Genomic DNA, 23,559 nt, shown 5'->3' with positions numbered 1-23,559 from the left:
AGAGCATTGCTATGAAGGTGGGTAGTTTTATGCTTTTGAATCAATTCTTCATAGTACTCATTATTTTGGAATTACCAGTATATCATCCATACCCAGGATTAAATGGAGGTATTGTCTTTTTCAGTTTCCACAGCATTGACACTATAGTTTAGAAGAAATGGTAAATGTATGTGGGTGGATAATTATTATTGGCCCTTGTTTGATGTAATGTTCTTTGGTGATAATAAAAATTGTTATGCTCACAAGTGGTCTTGTATAACTTGTACTATATATGAGTGTGTATGTATGTATATATTGTATGTATCACTGTTCAGTTTCACTATTGAAAATGTTTTAAGTTGAGCTGAGGATTATAACCAGGGTTAGGTATAATACTTGACAATCACTCTTCCACTGAGCTATATCCATAGACTTGTATCACTTAAAATTTTTTTCATGGGGCTGGGAAGGTGGCTCAGTGGTAGAGTGCTTGCCTTGCATGCATGAAGCCCTGGGTTCCATTCCTCAGCACTACATAAGCAGAAAAAGCTGGAAGTGGTGCTGTGGCTCAAGTGGTGGAGTGCTAGTCTTGAGCTGAAGAGCTGAGGTACAGCGCCCAGGCCCAGAGTTCAGACTCCACGACGAACCAAAAAAAAAAAATCATTATTATAATTTAAAAGTAATATAGTCAGGTGCTGGATTACACCTGTAATTCTAGTAGTTATATTATGTTAGGCTTTCTTCTCTGATTTTTATGGCTGTCTTTTGATTTCCATCTAATTAATTTTACATTTTTCCTTTTTACCTAACAATACCTTGATAATACTTTTGTTAATGTTTGAGTCTCATATTTAGATGAAATTAGAGGCAGTTTAAGGACAGATTGTACATATTCATCATGTAAGTGGTTAGAAGAACTAAAGGAGAGTACTTATCAGTATTATAATTAAAACTTTGTAGAGTTAGAGGAATGTTACTCAATACTATTACTATTAAAAATATTTAATACTTTTCTGATTTTAATTTACTTATTTGGATTAGCTTCAATATCTGGTTTGTTTGATTAACCTGTAACAAATGTGACAGGTTTTTGAGAAATCTGTAAATCTCTCCTTTTTTATTTCTGTGTATTTATATAGGAAAGCACTTGAATAGGATGAAGAACAAAATTACACAAATTTTGTTCTTTGCCAGCCTGCTCAGTATTATCAAGATTGTTTATGCATATATGGATATCAAAACCATAATAGCTAGGTGAAATAGAAACAGCTTCTTTTAAGGATGACTTGTCTTCGATGGTTATTTGCAAAGTAAACATTTACAAAGTAGAGATCAAAATGTTAACACCAGCTAGGTGCTGGTGGCTCTCATTTGTAAACCTAGCTACTCAGGTGGCTGAGATCTGAGGATTGTGGCTTGAAGCCATCCTGGACAGGAAAGTCTGTGAGACCCTCATCTTCAATAAACTACTCAGAAAAATCCAGAAGTGGTGCTATGGTTCAAGTGGTGGAGTGCTAACCTGAGAAAAAGTGTCTCAGGGACAGGACCTAGGCTTTTGAGTTCAAGCCCCAAGATTGGCACAACCCCATTTCCTCCCCCCCCTTAGAAACCCCACTGATATCAAACTTGTTGTCATGAACAAGAGACCACCTGGAGTTATATGCTACTGATAGGTGAAATAGGAACTTTACTGAATTACCTAAAACACTTGACCTTAGTTAAGCCCAACATTAGGGTTTACCTACAGAAAGTACAGCAGCTAGAAGAATTAGTTAAAATAAACTGCCATATGCGTGGTAAGTAATATCTGTTTTGGTTAGTCTGCAGGATGTAATTAGATGTTGAGACAAACAACATAATGTACTTACCAGTGAATAAGTACAATTTATTTAGAACGCACAACACATTGGAAATTTCCAGAAATGAAAGGATCATTCTTTAAAAAAGAAAGCAAACAATTTGGGTGGATAGAACTTGGATACTAAGGATGGAGTGGATAGATACTAAGGATGAGTTGAAGGTTGGACTTGAATTATTAGTTACAGGGTGAAAGATGAAACTACTTTTATTAGACCATCTCTAGATAAATGTATCAAATAAGACAAAATGTTAATAATTGTTGGATATAGGTGATGGCCATATAGGTGTTTGTTATTCTTTTTCAGCTTTTCTGTATGCTTGAAAATGTTCATAATAGCAAAATGTTCACAGGTAAAATTAAAGTTTTAGAATTATGCAGTCATTTCTCTTTTAGCAACCAAAAGACACAATGAGATTAGATGAAACCATGTTGGTAAAGCAGTTGTTGCCAGAAATCTGTCATTTTCTTCATACCTGTCGAGAAGGAAACCAACATGCAGCTGAACTTCGGAATTCTGCCTCTGGGGTTTTATTTTCTCTCAGCTGCAACAACTTCAATGCAGTCTTTAGTCGCATTTCTACCAGGTTAGTGTGTGAATGGCATAAGACTATTAAAGTAATAGAAATTTAAAAACTTTTTTACATAAAAATAAAAATAGCAAATGACTTACCTGGATTTTAGTAGAAATTTTATACATTAATGTCTTTGAAATTTCATTTATGTAATATGGTATTGATGAACAGTGTTATAAACTTGAAGGTCTAAATTTTAGGAAAAGAAATCCATGGCCGGGCCCTCCCCCCACCCCCCTTTAGTACTGAGGATTGAATTTAGGATCTTCATGAACATGCCCTACCACTGAGGTATAATCCCACTTGAGCTCTTTTTTTTTTTTTTTTAGTACTATGTATGAATGTTTTCTTTCTTTATTTTTGCAGTGCTGGGGTGAGCCGGGAGTCTTGCACATTCTATACCACTGAGATACTTCCCTAGCTTTGATTTTTTTTTGGGGGGGGGGCCTGGGCGCTGTCCCTCAGCTCTTCAGCTCAAGGCTAGCGCTCTACCACTTGAGCCACAGCCACCACTTCCGGCTTTTTTTTTTTTTTGTCGGCCGTGGGGCTTGAACTCTGGGCCTGGGCGCTGTCCCTCAGCTCTTCAGCTCAAGGTGAGTGCTCTACCACTTGAGCTACAGCGCCACTTCCGGTTTTCTGGTGGTTTATTGGAGTTAGGAGTCTCACGGTCTCTCCTGCCCGTGCTGGCTTTGAACCGTGATCCTCAGATCTCAGCCTCCTGAGTAGCTAGGATTACAGGCGTGAGCCACCAGCGCCCGGCCACTTCCGGCTTTTTTTCTTTTTGCTTATGTGGTACTGGGGAATTGAACCCAGGACCTCATGCATGCAAGGCAAGCGCTCTATACTGAGCTACCTTCCCAGCCCTGATTTGGTATTTTTGACATATCCCTTTAAATAGCTCAGTCAGGTGGATAGTTGGTAAGAGTAGCTGGGAATTTTAATCTCATAGCTGTGAGATTATTAAGATCTTATCAGAAGGTGCTAAATTACTAAACCAAAAAAAAAGAAATCCTTAAGCATTGTAAAAGTACAAGGAAGTAATTGCAAAGTGGAATTCTCTGTAAAGTAGCTTGTGTTTTAGGTATATATAAGAGTCACATTTATTGCATACTGTTGGTACTGTTTTATTCTCCTAGTATGAAATGTACCTCTAAATAATGGAGGATACAAAATTCTTAAGGCGGGGCTGGGAAGGTGGCTCAGTGGTAGAGCGCTTGCCTTGCATGCATGAGACCCTGGGTTCGATTCCTCAGCACCACATAAGCAGAAAAAAAGCCAGAAGTGGTGCTGTGGCTCAAGTGGTAGAGTGCTAGCCTTGAGCTGAAGAGCTGAGAGAAAGCACCCAGGCCCAGAGTTCAAGGCCCATGACTGGCAAAAAAAAGGCTAGTTTTAGAATCCGTTTCATTATACTCGTTGTTCCAAGACTACTTTAGCTGCATTTTTTTTTCCCCCTGTGTGTATGTTTGGGGCAGGGAGTACTGGGGTTTAAATTCAGGGCCTTTTCCTTGTGAGGCAAGTGCTCTACCACTTGAGCCACAGTGCCATTACTGGCCTTTCCTAAGTAATTTATTAGAGATAAGCCTGGCTGGCTTCAAATTGTGATCCTTAGACCTCAGCCTCCTGAGTAGCTAGAATTACAGGTGTGAGCCACTGGTACCCAACTTGCTTAACTTTTTTATTTATAGCTGTTGCTCTAACACTGGAGCCACGCCTTCAATCTAGTATTAACTGAAGATGGAATCTCGTAGAGACTTTTCTGACTGGGTTGGATTTGAACCTTGATCCTCAGATCTCAGATTCCTGAGTAGCTAGAATTACAGGTCTGAGCTACTGGCACCCAGCAAATTTGTAATCTTGTAGATAAACAAGTTATTTCCTAGTTGGGTGCTGGAGGGACAGTGCCCAGGCCCAGAGTAAAAGTCCCATAATCAACAACAACAAAAAATCATAAAGGTATGCACTTAAATGTACTCCTGACTGTCAGAAAGTCAGAATTTGAACATCACAAAAATTTTGTATGGGCTGGGAAGGTGGCTCAGTGGTAGAGCGCTTGCCTTGCATGCCTGAGTCCCTGGGTTCGATTCCTCAGTACCACATAAGCAAAAAGAAAAAAGCCAGAAGTGGCGCTGTGGCTCAAGGGGTAGAGCGCTAGCCTTGAGCTGAAGAGCTGAGGGACAGTGCCCAGGCCCAGAGTTCAGGCCCCACGACCGGACCCTCCAAAAAAAAAAAAAAAAGGAAAAACATGCAGTAAATAAAAGTCCATGTAGTAATACTGAAAAATAGAAGCTCTGGATAATCTTTCACAGTAGTTATGATACTAATTCATACTGAATATAAGTAATAGTTAAGCCTCCATTTTGTACTGCATATATACATTATACTAATATACATAACAAAGAAAAAATCTTTTTCAAGAACCATAATTTAACATACAAGGCCCTGGATTCCATCCCCAGTACTACAGATCTTTTTTTTTTTTTTTGGTCCAGTTGTGGGGCCTGAACTCTGGGCCTGGGCGCTGTCCCCCAGCTCTTCAGCTCAAGGCTAGCGCTCTACCACTTGAGCCACAGCGCCACTTCCGGCTTTTTTCTTTTTGCTTATGTGGTGCTGAGGAATTGAACCCAGGGCCTCAGGCATGCAAGGCAAGCGCTCTACCACTGAGCCATCTTCCCAGCTCCGTCAGTACTACAGATCTTTAAAAAACACAATTTAAATGAACAATTTAGCACTTTGTCCCCCCCCCCCCCCCACAAAGGATCTAATGATATCAGTAGCTGCTTAAAATGGGAGGTAATAATTTGTGTGATGCTTCCAGGCATTGGTGACTCACACCTGCAATCCTAGCTACTCAGGAAGCTGAGATCTTAGGATCAAGGTTTAAAACTAGCCTGGGCAGGAAAGTCCTTAAGACACTTATCTACAATTAACCTCCAAAAAGCTGGAGTGATGGTGCAAGTGGTAGAGCTTTAGTTTTAAGCACAAAAGCTCAGGAACAGTGCCTAGGCCCTGAGTTCAAGCCCCAGGATTGACCCTCCCCCCCCCCCAAAAAAAAAAAGATAATATAAAAATCAGTCTTAGGGCTGGGGATGTAACTCATGTAAAGCACATGTACAATGACTTAGGTTTGACCCAGAAATGCAGACAGATGGGTACACCCTAATCTAAAAAACAAAATTAAATATGTGACTGAACGGTGTAGCTCAAAGCTTTTTCATATTAACTCATCTATTATACGTGATAAATATAATCAATTTACAGAAATAATTGTCATTTAAGTCACTCAGTATTTTTGTTATCTAATGCTAAACCAGAAGTGTCACAAGATTTCTCCCACTAAATTAAAGTATTGTAATTGTTTACTAGGTAAGCCTTTAATAACATAAACTCTCATTTTTGACTCTTGAAGACATGAAAAGGCAAATCGAGTTGTCTGAAACATATACTCATTTCTAAACAGTCCATCCCCTAAAGCCAATGAAATTTTAGATACTTAACTTTTATTGTGCCAACAGTGGACTAGATTCAGGAAATAAAAAATCCCATTGAACAAAACTTTCGGTGTCCACTGGGTACTGGTTGCTCATGCCTGTAATCCTAGCTACTCAGGAGGCTGACATCTGAGCATTACTGTTTAATGACGTAGGCACATTTTGAACCTCTGCTCTTATTTTGGAATTAAGTAATTTTCCTTGAATGCCCTGGGTAGTTGTGAGGAATGCAATTGAGACATCATACTCTTACAGAGATATATTTAAGTTTTGTATATTTTTCATCTTGTCCTTTGAATTCATTATATTCTTTAGATTTATTTTTTATTTTTTTGGGGGGTCCGGTCATGAGGCTCGAACTCTGGGCCTGGGTGCTGTCCCTCAGCTCTTCAGCTGAAGACTAGTGCTCTACCACTTGAGCCACAGCGCCACTTCCGGCTTTTTTTCTTTTTGCTTCTGTGGTGCTGGGGAATTGAACCCAGGGCTTCATGCATTCAAGGCAAGCGCTCTACCACTGAGCCACCTTCCCAGCCCTCTTTAGATTTTTATAAAAAACGATCTTTTATTTATTTATTTTTAATTTTTTTTTGGGTCCAGTCATGGGGCTCGAACTCTGGGCCTGGGTGCTGACTCTCAGCTCTTCACCTCAAGGCTAGCACTATACCACTTGAGCCACAGTGCCAGTTCTGGCTTTTTTTTTTTTTCTGCTTATGTGGTACTGAGGAATCAAACCCAGGGCTTCATGCATGCAAGGCAAGCGCTCTACCACTGAGCCACCTTCCCAGCCCCACGATCTTTTATTTTTATGTGTCTTTATTCTTACAAACCTTTTATTGGGTTTAAGAATTGTCAGAATTGTGGAATATCCTAAGACTTAAATCAATGAAGTATTTTGTTTTTTACTTTTCAGGTTACAGGAATTGACAGTTTGTTCAGAAGACAATGTTGATGTCCATGATATAGAATTGTTGCAGCATATTAATGTGGATTGTGCAAAACTGAAACGACTCTTGAAGGGTAAGTATGACTGTATGATATATCCAAAGATAATCACTGTGAGTCAAAAATGAGTATTATAAACTGAGTGCTAGTAGCTCTTGCTTCTTATCCTAGTTGTTTGGAGGCTGAGATTGGATGTATTGTTGTTTGAAGCCAGCTCAAAAAAGAGCAGAAAAAATTTTGAGACCAGTTCTCACTCATACTTGGGCTTGTAGCTCACACCTATTACTCAAGTTACAAGTAGAAGCCTAAAATATGTGGATCAAGATTCAAGTGTGTGGGCTGGGAATATGGCTCAGTGGTAGAGTGTTTGCCTAGCATGCATGAAGCCATGGGTTTGATTCCTTAGTACCACATAAGCAGAAAATGCTAGAAGTGCTGCTGTGGCTCAAGTGGTAGAGTGCTAGCCTTGAGCAAAAGAAGCTCAAGGACAGTGCCCAGGCCCTAAGTTCAAGGCCCAGAACTGGCAAAAAAAAAAAAAAATTCAGGTGTGTTGAGTAGAAAGTAAGACTAATCTCAAAAATAACTAGCACAAAAAAGGGTTTAGAGGTATGTTGCAGTAGTATAGGGCCTGCCTATCAAATGAGAGATCTTCAGCTCAAATCCCAGTTCCACAGAAACGAACATAGCCAAATAACAGCAGTATGAATGTACTAATTGTATTCAGCTGGAACATCAGAGAGGATTTGGTCCTTCAAATATTTTTGTGAGATATTCAGTAATGTGGCTGGTTCACTAATTTCTGAATCCTTAAAAACAAAACTGAAAATGAGTATCTTAGATCTTGGCAATACAATATATATATATATTTTTAATTTAATTTAATTTTATTTGAGAACATACTGTACAGAGGGGCTACAATTACATGGGCAGGATAATGCATACATTTCTTACCAAGCATTGCAGCCTCCTCCTTTGTTTACCCTTCACCTCCCTTCCCAGCCTCCCCCCTCCCCCCACCCAATTGTACCCCCTCCCCCCCGCACACCGACATTGTAAAGTTGGTTTTGACATGACATTTTGTACTTCTCATTGTTGCAACAGGTCCACCTGAATCCTTAAACGACTTGTTTGTCCCCATCTCCTCCACATGTTATACTGACATCAAATATAGTGAAAGCAGGGGTTACACTGTGGGGGAGGGACATACAAAGCAACAAAGAAATAATCTTATAAATGCGTTAGAAACACATGCATGAAAGAAACGAAAAAATTAAAATACATATTTAAGGGTTCATTTTCCTAACATCACATTATCTGACCTTTTCTGCTTGACTCATACCTATACTAGATATTGCAAATAAGGGAAACCATGGGACCTATGTTTCTTTGGGCCTGGCTTACTTCACTTAATATAATTTTTTCCAAACCTTTCCATTTCCTAACAAATGGGGAAATGTCATTCTTTCTGATGGAGGCATAGAATTCCATTGTGTATATATACCACATTTGCTTGATCCATTCATCTACTGAGGGGCATCTGGGTTGGTTCCATATCTTAGCTATGGTAAATAACAATATATTTTTTTTTCAGCTATACTTTTTAAATTATTTTTTAAAGCTAGTCAGCACAGATTTAACTTTACCCACAAATGTATTTCCCAGTCTTTCTCAGCTATGTATATTTTTTTCTTCCAGTACTGAGGTTTGAACTAAAGTTCTTGAACTTGGTCAGCTTGCTTATTCAGCTTGTGTTTCTACTATTTGTCAGACCTCCAGCCTACTTCTTTGCTGGTTATTTTAGAAATAGAGCCTTTGGACTTTTCTGTCCCAGCTGGCCTATGTAATTCTCTTAATTACAAAAAGAGCCATTGGTGCTAGAAGAGCCAACTTTTGTTGGGTGGGGAGAGGAGTTAGTGGGAGGGCTATACCAGGGCTTGTAAGTTAGGGCCTTACACTTGTTTGGCTTGCTTACTTGGCTGGCTCTTTACCACTTGCACCACAATTTTTTTTTTGGTCAGTCGAGGGGCTTGAACTCTGGGCTTGGGCACTGTCCTTGTGCTCTTCAGCTCAAGGCAAGCACTCTACCGCTTGAGTCACAGCACCACTTCCGGTTTTCTAGTGGTTTATTTCTAGCCTCCTCAGCTAGGATTACAGGCATGAGCCACTGGCGCCCGGCTGCACCACATTTTTTTTGTTGTTGTTGTTGTGAACTCTAGGCCTAGGCATTGTCCCTGAGCTCTTCAGCTCAAGGAGAATGCTCTACCACTTGAGCTACTGCGCTGCTTCAGTCCTCATTAACCAATGTACACACGCACACACACACGCGCGCACACACACACACACACACACACACACACACACACACACACACACACACACACACACACACACACACACACACACACACACACACACACACACACACACACACACACACACAATTTCAGTTTCAGTATCTTTTGGACCCAGGAAATTGTGATGAATTGAGCCAGGACACACACACAAATAGGATTTCAGTTTCAGTATCTTTTGGACCCAGGAAATTGTGATGAATTGAGTCAGGATTCTTAATTTCTTTTTTTTTTCCCCCGGGTAGTGGCGCTTGAACTCTGGGCCTGGACACTCTCCTTGAGCACTTCAGCTCAAGGCGAGTGCTCTACCACTTGAGCCACAGCACCACTGCAGTTTTCTGAGTGGTTACTGGAGATAAGAGTCTTATGGACTTACCTTCCCTGGCTGGCTTTGAACCACGATCCTCAGATCTCATCCTCCAAAGTAGCTAGGATTACAGGCATGAGCCACCAGTGCCCGGCTTAGGATTCTTATTTCTGATAATTTCCATTTTTATTTTCTTTCTTGCCAGCTTTACAGCATTATCAAGTTTCAGCATCTCAAAGACTAGTTTTGCTTTGTGTCAATCATCTCACATGGGGATGAGAGGATATTACAGGATGGAAGATGTGATTTAAAATTTTTTGAAAGGGCTTCACATGATTATTTGGATTGAAATAGAATTGAGAGAATTACTGTGATAAGCAGAAAGTGTTAATATGAATCAGCATTGTGTACCATTCATAAACTTCAGCTATGAGTACTTTTAAATTTGTTTTTACTACAATACCTTGTAGGTATCATTGGATCTTTACTAATTTAATCAACAAACTTCACAGTATACAGTTCTAGTTTTGTTTTTTTTGTTGTTGTTGTTGGTTGTGGGGCTTGAACTCTGGGCCTGGGCGTTGTCCCTCAGCTCTTAAGCTCAAGGTGAGCCCTCTACCACTTGAGCCACTGTGCCATCTGGTTGTCTAGTGGTTTATTGAAGATAAGAATCTCATAAACATTCCTGCCCGGTCTGGCTTTGAACTCTGATCCTCAGATCTCAGCCTCCTGAGTAGCTAGGATTATTGGCTTGAGCCACCAGTGCTGACTGAATTCATTGTTTTTGTTTTACTTTATATCTTGGTTAAGGTATTATCAAACAGTGTTTTTAATTTGTTTTTCATTATTAAGTAATTATATAAAAGGGTTATGGTTTCATAAGTCAGGTTATGAATACAATGCTTCTTGGTGTGTCACCTCTTCATTCTCCTTCATATTCCCTACCAAAGAGTGTTTTGTGTGTGTGTGTGAGGGGGGGGTGGCGGGTGGCTGGGTTCTGTCCTTGAGCTTCTTTTGGTCAAGGCTATCATTCTACTACTTGAGCACAGCTCTTCTTCTGGCCTTTTCTGAGTAGTTTATTGATAATGCATTGCAAGAGTACATTTAATAGTCAATTATTTTCAAGTCCAAGAAAAGAAAATCACGAAGGATTCTTTAGCTGTATCCTTGGAGACTCATTTCTATTAGAAAGATTTTATGTACATGTAATAAAAATTAGTATTCTTAGGAGGAGCTGGCCACCCTCGGCTTGTGCCTATAATCCTAGTTACTCAGGATGCTAAGATCTGATAATCACAGTTGGAAAATAGTTAATGCTGACAAATCCAAATGAGACTTTTCTCCAATTAACCAGCAAAAAGCTGGAACTGGAGACATGGTTCAAGTGATAGAACATCAGCCTGAGTAGAAAAAGATGAGCAAGCCCTAGTACTAGCACAAAGCAAAGCAAGCCCTTGTATTGCCAAAAAAAGAGCTTAGTATGACCAAAATGTTGTTATCCATAGATATTTCTTATACATGTACATAGGAAAAAGAATGAAAGAAAACCCATCTCTATGAATGTTTCTATAATGTAGAATTATGGATGAATCTAAGTTTAAGGCTTAGGCAGTTGCATATTATTTAAAACAATTTTATTATGACCATACATTTTACACCTTTTTGAAATGTAAATGAAAATAAGGAAAGACTCAACTTTGGAAAATCAAGGCATATTTGGTTTTTTTTGTTTGTTTGTTTGTTTTGGTCCGCCTTGGGGCTTGAACTCTTGGCCTGGGCACTGTCCCTCAGCTCTTCAGCTCAAGGGGAGCACTCTATCACTTGAGCTACAGCGCCACTTCTGGTTTTCTAGTGGTTTATTGGAGATCAGAGTCTCACTATCTTTCCTGCCTGGGCTGGCTTTGAACCGTGATCCTCAGATCTCAGCCTTCTGAGTAGCTAGGATTACAGGCGTGAGCCACCAGCGCCGGGTGGCATATTTGTTTTTATTGAATTTTGTCTTTATTGGTCTTAATTTATGAGTTGGAGTTTATATTAATTATGTTTACCTTGATATTGCTTATAAATAATGAATGAAAACAGCAGGTAAATGAAATGTTACTTTGCTAATAACTCTGAACTGTATTTATGCTAATTAAATAATTTGGAGGTAAATAATTTTTTTTTTCCTACCTCAGAAACAGCATTTAAATTTAAAGCCCTAAAGAAGGTTGCACAGTTAGCTGTTATAAACAGCCTGGAAAAGGTAAGCTGCAGCATCTTTATATTAAAATTATGCTCTTGGGAGCTAGGAATGTGGCTTAGTGGTAGAGTGCTTTTTTAGCATACATAAAGCCCTGGATTCAATTCCTTAGTACCACATAAATAGAAAAAGCTGGAAGTGGCACTGTGGCTCAAGTGATAGAGTGCTACCCTTACCCAGGTCTTGAGCACAGGCCCCAGGACTGGCCAAAAAAAAAAAAGAGGGCAGGCGCTCCTAGCTGTGCCTAGCTACTCAGGATACTGAGGCCTGAGAATCAAGGTTCAAAGCTAGCCTAGGCAGAAAAGTCCCTGTGAGACTCTTATCTACAATAAGCAACTCAAAAACGGAAGTGGTGCTGTGATTCAAGTGGTAGAGTGTTAGCTTTGAGCACAAAGAGGCTCAGGGACAGTGCCCAGACCCTGAGTTCAAGCCTCACAACTGACAGAAAAAAAGAAAATTATGCTCTTAATTAATAGTTTTGGTATCTTTTGTATTTTGAATTTAAAACTAAGGACAAGTAATAGTTTTATGTTAATTTTTGAAAGAATGAATTATAAATAATACTTTTATTAAGAACATTAGAAATACTGGCCATTTACTGTATTAAGAAAAGTTCATGGTTTTCATATAAAGACATGCTTTATTATTTGTAGGCCTTTTGGAACTGGGTAGAAAATTATCCAGATGAATTTACAAAGCTCTACCAGATTCCACAGACTGATATGGCTGGTAAGGATAAGATTAATTTTTTGGGGGGGGAGGGTCTTAAATGCTTTAACAAGGTAAAAATTTGGTGACTTCCGGATTTTTCTTTTGTAAAGACTTTCATCTTCTATTAACTGTTAGCAAATATTTTTTCATATTTCTGAATTATCTCTAGCCTTTTCCCTTCCCTTCCTTTGAGCAAACAAATTTAAAATGAAGCTCTAATCTTTAAAGTTGTGATTAGTTATTTCATCTGCATTTCAGAAAAGCAACTTATTTGGTGTGTGTTCTCAGGCTTTATTTTGTATTTAGAGAGGTGTGTCAAAAGTAAGAATTCTTGAGGATAGCTGCATGGCAGAAAATAAAGATTGGAGAACTTGAATAACTCTCCTTAGGAAGATGTGTAGTCCTTCTTGCTTTATTGCACTTTGCATAGGGCCTGCCACATTAAGACAGAATACAAAATTAGCATTTTAAGATGGGGACTTTTTCAGAATGGATCAGGATAGCTCTTCTAACATATACAATGTGACATTGCTTGTCTACTTTCTGGATGTTTTATAGTTGTTTAACTGTCCAAGTTTATCTCTTAAAATTGTGGCCTTTGGGCTTTTGAGCCCAAGGCAAGAATTTTTTTTCCTTATCTAATACTGTCATTTAATATTTGTATTTTTTTATATAGAGTGTGCAGAAAAGCTGTTTGACTTGGTGGATGGTTTTGCTGAAAGCACCAAACGTAAAGCAGCAGTTTGGCCACTACAAATCATTCTCCTTATTTTGTGTCCCGAAATAATCCAGGATATATCCAAGGATGTGGTTGATGAAAACAATATGAATAAGGTGAGGAGGGCAAAATTAATTTCCATTATATCCAGATCTGAAGCACTTTGTTTTTACTCAAGGTATGTATTACTTTAGGCTTATCTTAAAAAAAAATTTGTGTGTATATTTTACTGGATATTTTGGACTCAGGGATTTGCACTAGCTAGGCAGTTGCTTATATTGCTAGAGCCACATGTTTCCAGCCCTTTTTGCTCTGGATGTTTTTGAGATAGTCTCATCTTTTGCCTAGACTAACCTGGACCGCCATTCTCATATTTATGCTTCCCATGTAGCTGAAATGACAGGTACGTAATGGCACACCCAGCCTTTTCTGTTGAGGTAAGGCAACTTTGTTGCCTGATTTGGCCTGAAACAGATATTCTTGATTTCTGCTTTCCATGTAGCCTGGCTGACTGGTGTGTGATACCATGCCTAGCTTTTGGTTGAGATAAGATCACATAAACTTTTTATTTGGGCTGGTACCTTATTGCAGTCTTTCTGATCTTTGTCTTTTGAGTACCTAGGATTATAGGCTTGAACCACCAGTATTTGGCTGGGTTTATTATTCTTTAAGCAGATTATCTCATGGTACAGTTTTAATTATAATCATTCTAGGTGTCTGTTTGCTGGCCTTTGTAGATGAATATGTATAATTTTATTTGGAACAGATATAAATACATGATTCAGTGATCAAAGATTTAAAACAATTTCTTAGTTATAGTTTCTCAGATAATCATTTCATCTCAGGTGTGACCTTACTAAGACTATTACTTTTTTTTTAAAGGTGTTTGTGTATACTGAAACATGCTTTAATATGATGCTACTGAAAAGATCTAGTAACTCATTTTAGGCATTTTAGAATGATTTATTTTACAGAATTGAAAATGGCATTATGTGTTGAGATTGTCACTCCCAACAACTGGAAATTAAAAAAAAATTGTTATTAAAGTGCTGTGTTGTACAAAGGACTAACTTTCATAAAGCAGGTAATGGGTACATTTTTTTTCGGTAATGCCACTCCTTCCTTTGCTTCCCCCCAGTTCAGCTGGAACTTTTAAGAGAAATAAAAAGCTGAGTATCTTATTATTTTATTTGAAGTTCAGTAAGAAGTTGCTTTGATATGTATTTTTTTCTTTTGCCACTTTGGGAGAAACGTGACTAGATGACATGGGCTCCTATATAACCTGACCATAGATGGAGAGATTTACTACTTTGTAGAAATCATTGGTAGAGAATTTAGGCATTAAAGTGTACATCAGTAAAGTCCTTGAGAATCTATGTTCTTGTGGTATTCCTTTTAGGTCTTTGGCCCAACTTTGGTTGTTTATTCATTTGTTTGTTCATTCATTCTGGTGCTGAGGATGGAAGCTAGGTTCTTCACTCATGCTAGTTGAGTGCTCTACCAATAAGTTGCATTCTTAGCTCCTATGTCTCAGGTTTTTTTTTTCTTTCTTTCTTTTCTTTCTTTTTTTTTTTTTGTTGTTGGTCCTTGGGCTTGAACTCAGAGCCTGGGTACTGTCCCTGAGCCTCATTGTGCTCAAGACTAGCGCTCTACCACTTGAGCCACAGATCCCCAACTATCTTCAAACTGCAATCTTCAGATCTCAGCCTGCTGAGTAGCTAGGATTACAGGAGTTAGCCACAGCCACTCAGCTGTGATTGAGTGTTTCATTTGGCAATTGAGCTCTTCACTTCCAGGATTTTAATTAGTTTTTTTTGGTCGGTCGTGAGGCTTGAACTCTGGGCCTGGGCTCTTTAGTTCAAAGCAAGCATTCTACCATTTGAGCCACAGCACCACTTCCGGTTTTCTATTGGTTTATTGGAGATAAGAGTGTGGATGACTTTCCTGCCCAGGCTGGCTTTGAACTGTGATCCTCAGATCTCAGCCTCCTGAGTAGCTAGGATTACAGGCATGCGTCACCGGCTCCCGCTTAATTAGATTTTTTTTTTTAATTTTAATTTTTTTTTGGGGGGGGAGTCCGGTCGTGGGCCTGGGCCGTCCGAACTCTGGGCCTGGGCGCTGTCCCTCAGCTCTTCAGCTCAATGCTAGCACTCTACCACTTGAGACACAGCACCACTTCTGGCTTTTTTCTTTTTGCTTATGTGGTGCTGAGGAATCAAACCCAGGGCCTCAGGCATGCAAGGCAAGTGCTCTACCACTGAGCCACCTTCCCAGCGATTTTTTTTTTTAAAGTTACCCTTTCTTCATTGAATTTCTCATATTTTGCATTGCCTTCTTTTGTTTGTCCTTTCTTGTTGTTTATTTGGTTTCTGTTGTTGTTTGTTGTTTCTCCTGTTTGTTTAAATCCTCTTAGAATTAATCCAGATTTTTAAACACCTATTCCATTATAAATCATCCTTCCTTACTGTTGTTTTATTGAGCTCATTGGTTAGATGTTCTTCCTCTTCACTCTAATTTACTTTTTGTTTTTCATGCTGGTATTGGGACTTGAACTCAGGGCCTGGGTGCTGTCCTTCTGCTTTTTCTACTCGAGGCTAATGATCTACTCCTTGAACCATAGCTCATTCCATCTCCAGCTTTTTGGTGGTTAATTGGAGATGAGTCTTCCAGTCTTTCCTTCATGGGCTGGTTTTGAACCACAGTCCTCATATCTTAGCCTCCTGAGTAGCTGGGATTACAGGTGTCAGCCACTGGTACCTGACTCACAGTTAATGTGGCATTATTGTTTCTTAAAAATTTTTTTAAATTGTTATTACAGAGGGGTTACATTTATATAACAAGTCTATGCTAGGATATAGAAATAAAAAAGTAAATTGTATTTATCTGATTTACAATAAAGATACGCCATTCAGTTAAACATACATAACACTCACAATTGAACCAAAATAAGAAAACAGACTTAAATATGATAATTTTTAAAAATTGTTCCTTTATGTCTATGTATTTATAGATTTGTGTGCAGGATGCAAGAGTCTGCTTTAAGCCTGTGTGTGAGGTCTTTGTTCTCCTCAGAAGACATTGCAGGGGAGAAAGAAGCCTTTGGGGTTCAGGTTGATAGCTGATGCCTGTATTGTTTGGTATAGCCAGGGTTCCCAAGACTGCTCTGCTACCAGGTGTGGCTTAGCTGCTTTTATCTAATAGCAGGCCGTACCAGACTTTTTTTTTTCTGCTGCTCTAGCTTGGTTGCTTATTTTACTGGGTTTCTGGGAACCTCAGTTCTTTCCAGTTGGGACTTAAAATCTGGCACCTAAGTTTCTCTTTTCCCTCAGCAGGAATTCTCAATCCTTTCTGTCTGGTGCAGCCAGCTAGCTTCTGCAACCTCTGGTTTCCTGGCTGCAGCAAGGCCTCCCACACCTTAATTTTTTTTTGCTATTTTCTCTGACATCTCTTGACACAAATAATAACTTTTATACTCAGTTTCTGAAGCAAAGTGTCTTGTGAATTTTTTTTTTTTTCTGTCGGTCGTGGAGGCTGAACTCTGGGCCTGGACACTGTCCCTCATCTCTTCAGCTCAAGGTTAGCGCTCTACCACTTGAGCCACAGTGCCACTTCTGGCTTTTTTTCTGCTTATGTGGTGCTGAGGAATAGAACCCAGGGTCTCATGCATGTGAGGCAAGTACTCTACCAACCCTGAGCCACCTTCCCAGCCCATGAGTTCCTTTTTTTTTTTTTTGTCCGCCATGGGTCTTGAACTCTTGGCCTGGGCACTGTCCTTCAGCTCAAGACAAGAGCTCTACCACTTGAGCCATAATGCTACTTCCAGTTTTTTTGGTGGTTAATTAGAGATAAGAATCTCATGGAGGGGCTGGGAAGGTGGCTCAGTGGTAGAGCGCTTGCCTTGCATGCCTGAGGCCCTGGGTTCGATTCCCCAGCACCACATAAGCAAAAAAGAAAAAAAGCCGCAAGTGGCGCTATGGCTCAAATGTTACTTGAGCTGAAGAGCTGAGGGACAGTGCCCAGGCCTAGAGTTCAGGCCCCACGACTGGACCCCCCCCCCAAAAAAAAAAAAAAAAAATCTCATGGACTTTCTTGCCCAGGATAGCTGTGAACCACAAATCTCAGATCTCAATCTCCTGAGTAGTTTAGCTCGGATTACAGGCATAAGCCACCAGTGCCTGGCTCTGTTTTGATTTATTCCAATTTATTCATCTTTTTTCTTTTGTTGCCTGTCCTTTTTTTTTTTTTTTTTTTTTTGGTTGGTGTGGGCCTTGAACTGGGCACTCCCTGAGTCTCTTTTTGCTCAAGGGTAGTGCTCTACCACTGAAAATGTGGGATGGCTTTGAACCTCAATCCTCAGATCTCAACCTCCTGAGTAGCTAGGATTATTGGCCTGGCTCTTTTTTTGTATATACAGGAAATTAGTTCCAAACTCAATGTTATAAAGATTTTCTTTTTAGAATTTTATAGTTTTAGTTGCTAAGTTTAGGCCTTTCATTATTTTGATAAATTTTTGGATATGATGAAAAGTAAAGGGTCAAACTTTTTTTTTTTTTTTTTTGGCGGCCAGTTCTGGGGCTTGAACGCAAGGCGTGGGCACTGTCCCTGAGCTTCTTTTGCTCAGGGCTAGCACTCTACCACTTACTTGAGCCATAGCACTACTTCCCGCTTTTTTGTTTATGTGGTACTGAGGAATTGAATCCAGGGCTTCATGCATGCTAGGCAAGCACTCTACCATTAAGCCACATTCCCAACTCCAAACTTTTAATTTTTTTTTTTTGTATGCATCTTTGTGGAAAGTTGTTTGGCTATAAGTGTAGGGTTTCTTTCTAAACTTTGTTTTCCATTGGTCTGTATGTCTGTTCTTGTGCTTGTGCTTGTTTTTCAATTACATTGAGTTATCAAACTTTATTTTACTTTTCAAAATGATTTTGACCAGTTAATATCCGTATGGATAAGTGTTTCCATTTTTGCATTACATTGATTCTGTTGATTTCTTTGGGAAGTATTGTTTTCCTAAGAATCCATGCATAAAAGATGCTTTTCCATCTCTTTTTGTTTTGCTAAGTGTTTTTCAGCACTATATTTTAGTTTTCATTAAGAAAGTATAACCGCCTTGGTTAATTCATAAGTATTTTATTCTTCTTGATGCTGTTAAAAGTGGAATTGAAAAACTGTTCTTTTGCAAATTTTTAGCTATTGATAATAAACCCAACTGATTTTTGATATTATGTTCGTTACCTTTGATGAATTTGCTTATTAGCTATAACAGGTTGCTTTGTGTATACTTTTGGTCTTAATACATTTGTATTGAAACTTGTTTGGTGACTTAACATGTGGTCTCTTGGGAAATGTTCCATGTATACTCTGAAAGATTGTATTCTGCTGGTGTTGCATGAATTTAGCTTTTGATTTGTTACTTTTGAGAATATATGTTGATAGAGATAGGAGGTTTTCATTTAGGAAAAAAGTCCAAGGAAGAAATTTATTAGTGATTATAAAGTAGTATTAAGATAATAAGAACGACAATTTTTTTTTGAAGAACAAAATTTGAATGTACTCTTATTTTGGAAAGTTTAATATATTCTAGTGTTTTCCTTCAAAAGATGGAGCAAGTTGACATGTACTCTAACCATGATCATATAATACTTAGAGAATGAAAGTAATATCAGTGGTGGGAACTGGTGGCTCATGCCTCTAATCCTAGGTAATTAGGAAGCTGAAATCTAAGAATCCAGCTGGGACAGAGTCTGTGATATTTTCTCCAATTAACCAGCAAAATGTTGTAAGTAGAGGTGTAGCTTAAGTGGTAGAGCACGTACCTTAAGCTAAACCAGGCCTGAGGCCTTAGTACTGACACAAAACAAACAAAACAAGTAAGTGCAATACCAAGATGTCAACTGAGCTCAATTCTGAGTTGAAATGTTTAGGAAGGAATGTTCATTTCTTTTTTGTGTGATAATTTGACATGCAGATTGGTGATTTTTTTTTTTTTTTTTTTTTTTTTTTTTTTTTTTTTTTTTAGTTTTGAGAATGATTTAAATGAGAACTATTAAATCACAAAATTGAAAAGCAAGGGCTGGGAAGGTGGCTAAGTGGTAGAGTGCTTGCCTTACATGCATGAGGCCCTGGATTCGATTCCTCAGCACCACATAAGCAGAAAAATCTGGAAGTGGTGCTGTGGCTCAAGTGGTAGAACACTATCCTTGAGCTGAAAAGCTGGGAGATAGAGCCCAGGCACCGAGTTCAGGCCCCATGACAAAAAAAAAAAATATTGAAAAGCAAAATATGAAGTTTGTATTCTTTTTTTTTTTTTTTAATTTTTTTATTGTAAAGATTCTATACAGAGGGTTACAGTTACATGAGTGGGGTAATGAGTACACTTCCTCTTGAACATTGTTACCCCCTCCATTGTTTTCTCCCTACCATCCCCTCCCTCCCTCCCTTCCCCAAGGTTCTTTTTTTTTTTTTTTTTGATTGTGATTAAGTGATTACTTAATTTCCGGAAATTCACAGTATTGTGGAATAATGATGCTCATTTAAAGTCACACGTTCATTCTAACTTTCCTGGAGCAAATTGTCTATCACAGTCTGTAATATATAACGGTGTTCATATGTTATATACCATACACGTGATCAGCAGCATGGGGATATTTAGTAGTGGTTCAGCCAGATGAGTGGGAGTTCTTTGTTTCTTAAGTCCTGTTAGTTTTGTCATATCACCTAACATTTTGGATTTATCATCCGCTTATCAGGGAGACCATGTACTGTTTGTCTCTTCGTTCTTGGCTTACCTCGCTCAACATGATTCCTTCTAGCTCCATCCATTTCCCTGCAAATGCCATTATTTTGTCATTTCTAATGGCTGCATAATATTCCATTGTGTATAGATACCACAATTTTTGGATCCATTCATCTGTGGTGGGGCATCTAGGTTGTTTCCATATCCTAGCTATTATGAACAGTGCTGCAATAAACATGGAGGTGCACGTGTCCTTGTATATTGGTTCCTGTTGTTCAGGGTAGATGCCTAGAAGTGGTATGACTGGGTCGTAAGGGAGGTCAATCTTTAGCTTTCTAAGGACCCTCCAGACTGCTTTCCAAAGTGGTTGTATGAGTGTACATTCCCACCAGCAGTGTAATAGCGTTCCTCGTTCTCCACATCCCCTCCAGCATTTGTCGTTGGCTGATTTGTGGATGTGGGACATTCTGACTGGGGTAAGGTGGTATCTCAGGGTTGTCTTTATTTGCATTTCCTTCACCACCAGGGATGATGAACATTTCCTCATGTGTTTCTTTGCCATTTTTATTTCTTCATTTGAGAAGTCCCTCTTTAGTTCCCTTGCCCATTTAGTAATTGGTTTGTTAGGTTTGGGAGGGATTAGTTTCTTGAGTTCCCTGTATATACAGGATGTTAACCCCTTGTCTGATATATTGCTGGTAAATATTTTTTCCCAATTAGTTGGTTGTCTTTCTAGCTTGGTTGCGATAGCTTTATCTGTGCAGAAGCTTTTTATTTTAAGGTAGTCCCATTTGTCGAGTCTCTCTCCAATTTGTTGTGACCCTGGGACTCTGTTCAGGAAGTTCCTTCCTGTGCCTATTAGTTCAAGTGTCTCTCCTACTCTGTCGTGCAGTATGAAGTTTGTATTCTGTATGGTTTGAATTTTAGGGACAGTTTGCTACTTCATTAGGTAAATTTGAAATAGAAGAAGCTTCATGTATTATCTTATTACTGTATTTGAATTCTGTAGAAGTTGTTTCTGGACAGTCTACGAAAAGCACTTGCTGGCCATGGAGGAAGCAGGCAGCTGACAGAAAGTGCTGCCATTGCTTGTGTCAAACTGTGTAAAGCAAGTACTTACATCAACTGGGAAGATAACTCTGTCATTTTCCTACTAGTTCAGTCCATGGTGGTTGATCTTAAGGTAACATTCTTTCTTTACTACAAAGTATAAGAAAATTAGAAAGAATAAACTTTAATATAAGTATTGTGCCAAAGATAATTGCTAGCTCTAAAGTTCTGAGTCATCTTGATATTAAGTTCTTAGGACGTGCTTTTGTTGTTAATATGTTCATTAGCCTAGACTGCAAATATGAACAGCAATACAATATTCACTAGTTTTCTTAAGTGAGTATAAATTTATAGACTTGAGTTTAAAATATTACAGAAACTGTGGCCTAAAAGGAATCACATGTGGTGTAATAAAGTCTTATATCAGATTGAGGAACCATAATATTAGTTTTTTGTACTTTTTGCCAACTAAAGATTATACAATTTGTGTGGATAATAAAAATTCAGGTAAAAAATACTACATAACTATTTAAAAGCCTTTGTTTTCTACTGGGATTTCTGTAGAACCTGCTTTTTAACCCAAGTAAACCATTCTCGAGAGGCAGTCAGACTGCAGATGTGGATTTAATGATTGACTGCCTTGTTTCTTGCTTTCGTATAAGCCCTCACAACAACCAACACTTTAAGGTAAGAGAATTGGTTTTTATCTACCTGTGTTATAAACATGAAAATACTGGGAAGATGAATAGGTGCACCTTTATCAGTATTTCTTGATTTCATGTATTAATTTGAATTTTATGACCTTAACGTTTTTATTCAGTTTTAAAAAATATTTTTGTGGTTGCTTTTCATTTGTATTGATGAATATTTTCCTCATAGACATGACTTTTTTCCCCCTTATTTCTGTAGATCTGCCTGGCTCAGAATTCACCTTCTACATTTCACTATGTGTTGGTAAATTCACTCCATCGTATCATCACCAATGTAAGTCCAAAAGGTATTGCTAATTTACTGAAAAGTAAAATTTTATTTCTGCTCTGAATTGGAATGTACTTATTTTTTTACCTTTAAAGAACAATGCTCTTGGTTTTCACAAAGGTTCTGAACTTAGATGGTATCATGTAGGATGATAGCTCTAAGGTTATTGTATCTATTAAGTGATATAAAATTGTATTTTTCATGTTCTATCTTGACCCAAACATTTATTAAGAAAGAGTTATTAGGGTCTTTTGGAAAGAATAAACTTGAATCATTTTATTTAGATTTATAGCTCTTGAGAAGACCTACTGAAAACATAATGAATATTTTCTTTTCTTTTCTTTTCTTTTTGTCGGTCATGGGCCTTAGCTCTGTCCCTCAGCTCTTCAGCTCAAGGCTAGCGCCCTACCACTTGAGCTACAGCACCACTTCTGGTTTTCTGGTGGTTTATTGGAGATAAGAGTTTCACAGAGTTTCCTGCCCGGGCTGGGTTTGAACCGCAGTCCTCAGATCTCAGCCTCCTGAGTAGTTAGGATTACAGGTGTGAGCCACCGGCGCCCGGCTATAATGAATATTTTCATCTGAAAGCTCTTCACATGTTATTTGAACACTTTTAGCCCAATCCCAACATTTGATACATTCTGACTTAACACCTTGCCATGTAAAAACAACATGGCACATTTATAAAATGGTGAAGACCATTTATAATGGTGTTTTGGTACCTCTCATACTTTCAATCTTTCTTAAAATGAAGTTTTAACAACACTACAAAATAGATATTTACAATATACAAAATTGTGTAAAATTTTTAAGAGATACTTGTGATATGGGTATATTACATAGAAAGAAACATGGACTATGGATTTAAAAAATGCTATCCACCTAGTTAAAACAGTTGTGATTTGAAGGTTCTCCAGTGCTTTTTTATTTATTTTTTATTTTTATTTATTTATTTAGTTTGGGTCTGGTCATGGGCCTGAACTCTGGGACTGGGCGCTGCCCCTCAGCTCTTCAGCTCAAGGCTAGCACTCTACCACTTGAGCCACAGCGCCACTTCCAGCTTTTTTTTTGTTTTTTGTTTTTGTTTTTTTTTGCTTATGGGTGCTGAGGAATCGAACCCAGGGTCTCAAGCATGCAAGGCAAGCGCTTTACCACTGAGCCACCTTCCCAGCCCCTCCAGTGCTTTTTTATAGTTATACTTTTATTCATTGATATTTACACTTACATGTCAAGATAATTATCCAAATATTCATGTCTTCCTTTCTTAAGGCTTTGGTCATTAATTACTTAGTATATTTATACTATTTAGAATTAAATTGTTCAAGACTCCTGTAAACTATCTCCCCAATGTGCCTTAAATATATTGATTGAAACCTAATGTCTTTTAGACATTTCTATAGGAAAAAATAACTGTTGATAAAACTAGTGACTTAATTTTCTTGGTGTATTATTAGTAGATTTTTGGAAGATAATTCTTTGTTATGCAGAACTGCCTTGGGTGTTGCAGAACATTTAGTACCTCTGGTCATTATTTCATTAATTGCCATTTATGCTGCATCTCTCACATTGAGAACAACTAGATACCCAAAGGAGTGATACCTCTCTTATTTGAGTATCACAA

The 23,559-nt window shown here is 38.4% G+C and overlaps 1 protein-coding gene across 13 annotated transcripts in view; it reads left to right on the top strand.

Annotated features, from left to right (window-relative positions):
* The window catches only part of Nf1 (neurofibromin 1), a 244,947-nt gene that overhangs the window by 50,225 nt on the left and 171,163 nt on the right, over positions 1 to 23,559 (top strand). For all 13 annotated transcript variants that reach the window (XR_011373054.1, XM_070027269.1, XM_070027260.1 and 10 more), the window contains 8 exons: positions 2,234 to 2,424; positions 6,811 to 6,917; positions 11,678 to 11,745; positions 12,396 to 12,471; positions 13,130 to 13,287; positions 20,920 to 21,093; positions 21,525 to 21,647; positions 21,870 to 21,944. Coding sequence is in view for 12 of the 13 variants with exons in the window: in XM_070027269.1 (XP_069883370.1) it covers positions 2,234 to 2,424; positions 6,811 to 6,917; positions 11,678 to 11,745; positions 12,396 to 12,471; positions 13,130 to 13,287; positions 20,920 to 21,093; positions 21,525 to 21,647; positions 21,870 to 21,944 (972 nt within the window). In the remaining variant the exon portion in view is untranslated. The remainder of the gene's footprint in view (positions 1 to 2,233; positions 2,425 to 6,810; positions 6,918 to 11,677; positions 11,746 to 12,395; positions 12,472 to 13,129; positions 13,288 to 20,919; positions 21,094 to 21,524; positions 21,648 to 21,869; positions 21,945 to 23,559) is intronic.

The sequence above is a fragment of the Dipodomys merriami genome, unplaced genomic scaffold, assembly GCF_024711535.1.
Source record: "Dipodomys merriami isolate MVZ:Mamm:240054 unplaced genomic scaffold, mDipMer1.0.p SCAF_19, whole genome shotgun sequence".
Taxonomy (NCBI): Eukaryota; Metazoa; Chordata; class Mammalia; order Rodentia; family Heteromyidae; genus Dipodomys; species Dipodomys merriami.
The sequence above is the reverse complement of the archived record's forward strand: the minus strand, read 5'-3'. Positions and strand labels throughout refer to the sequence as shown.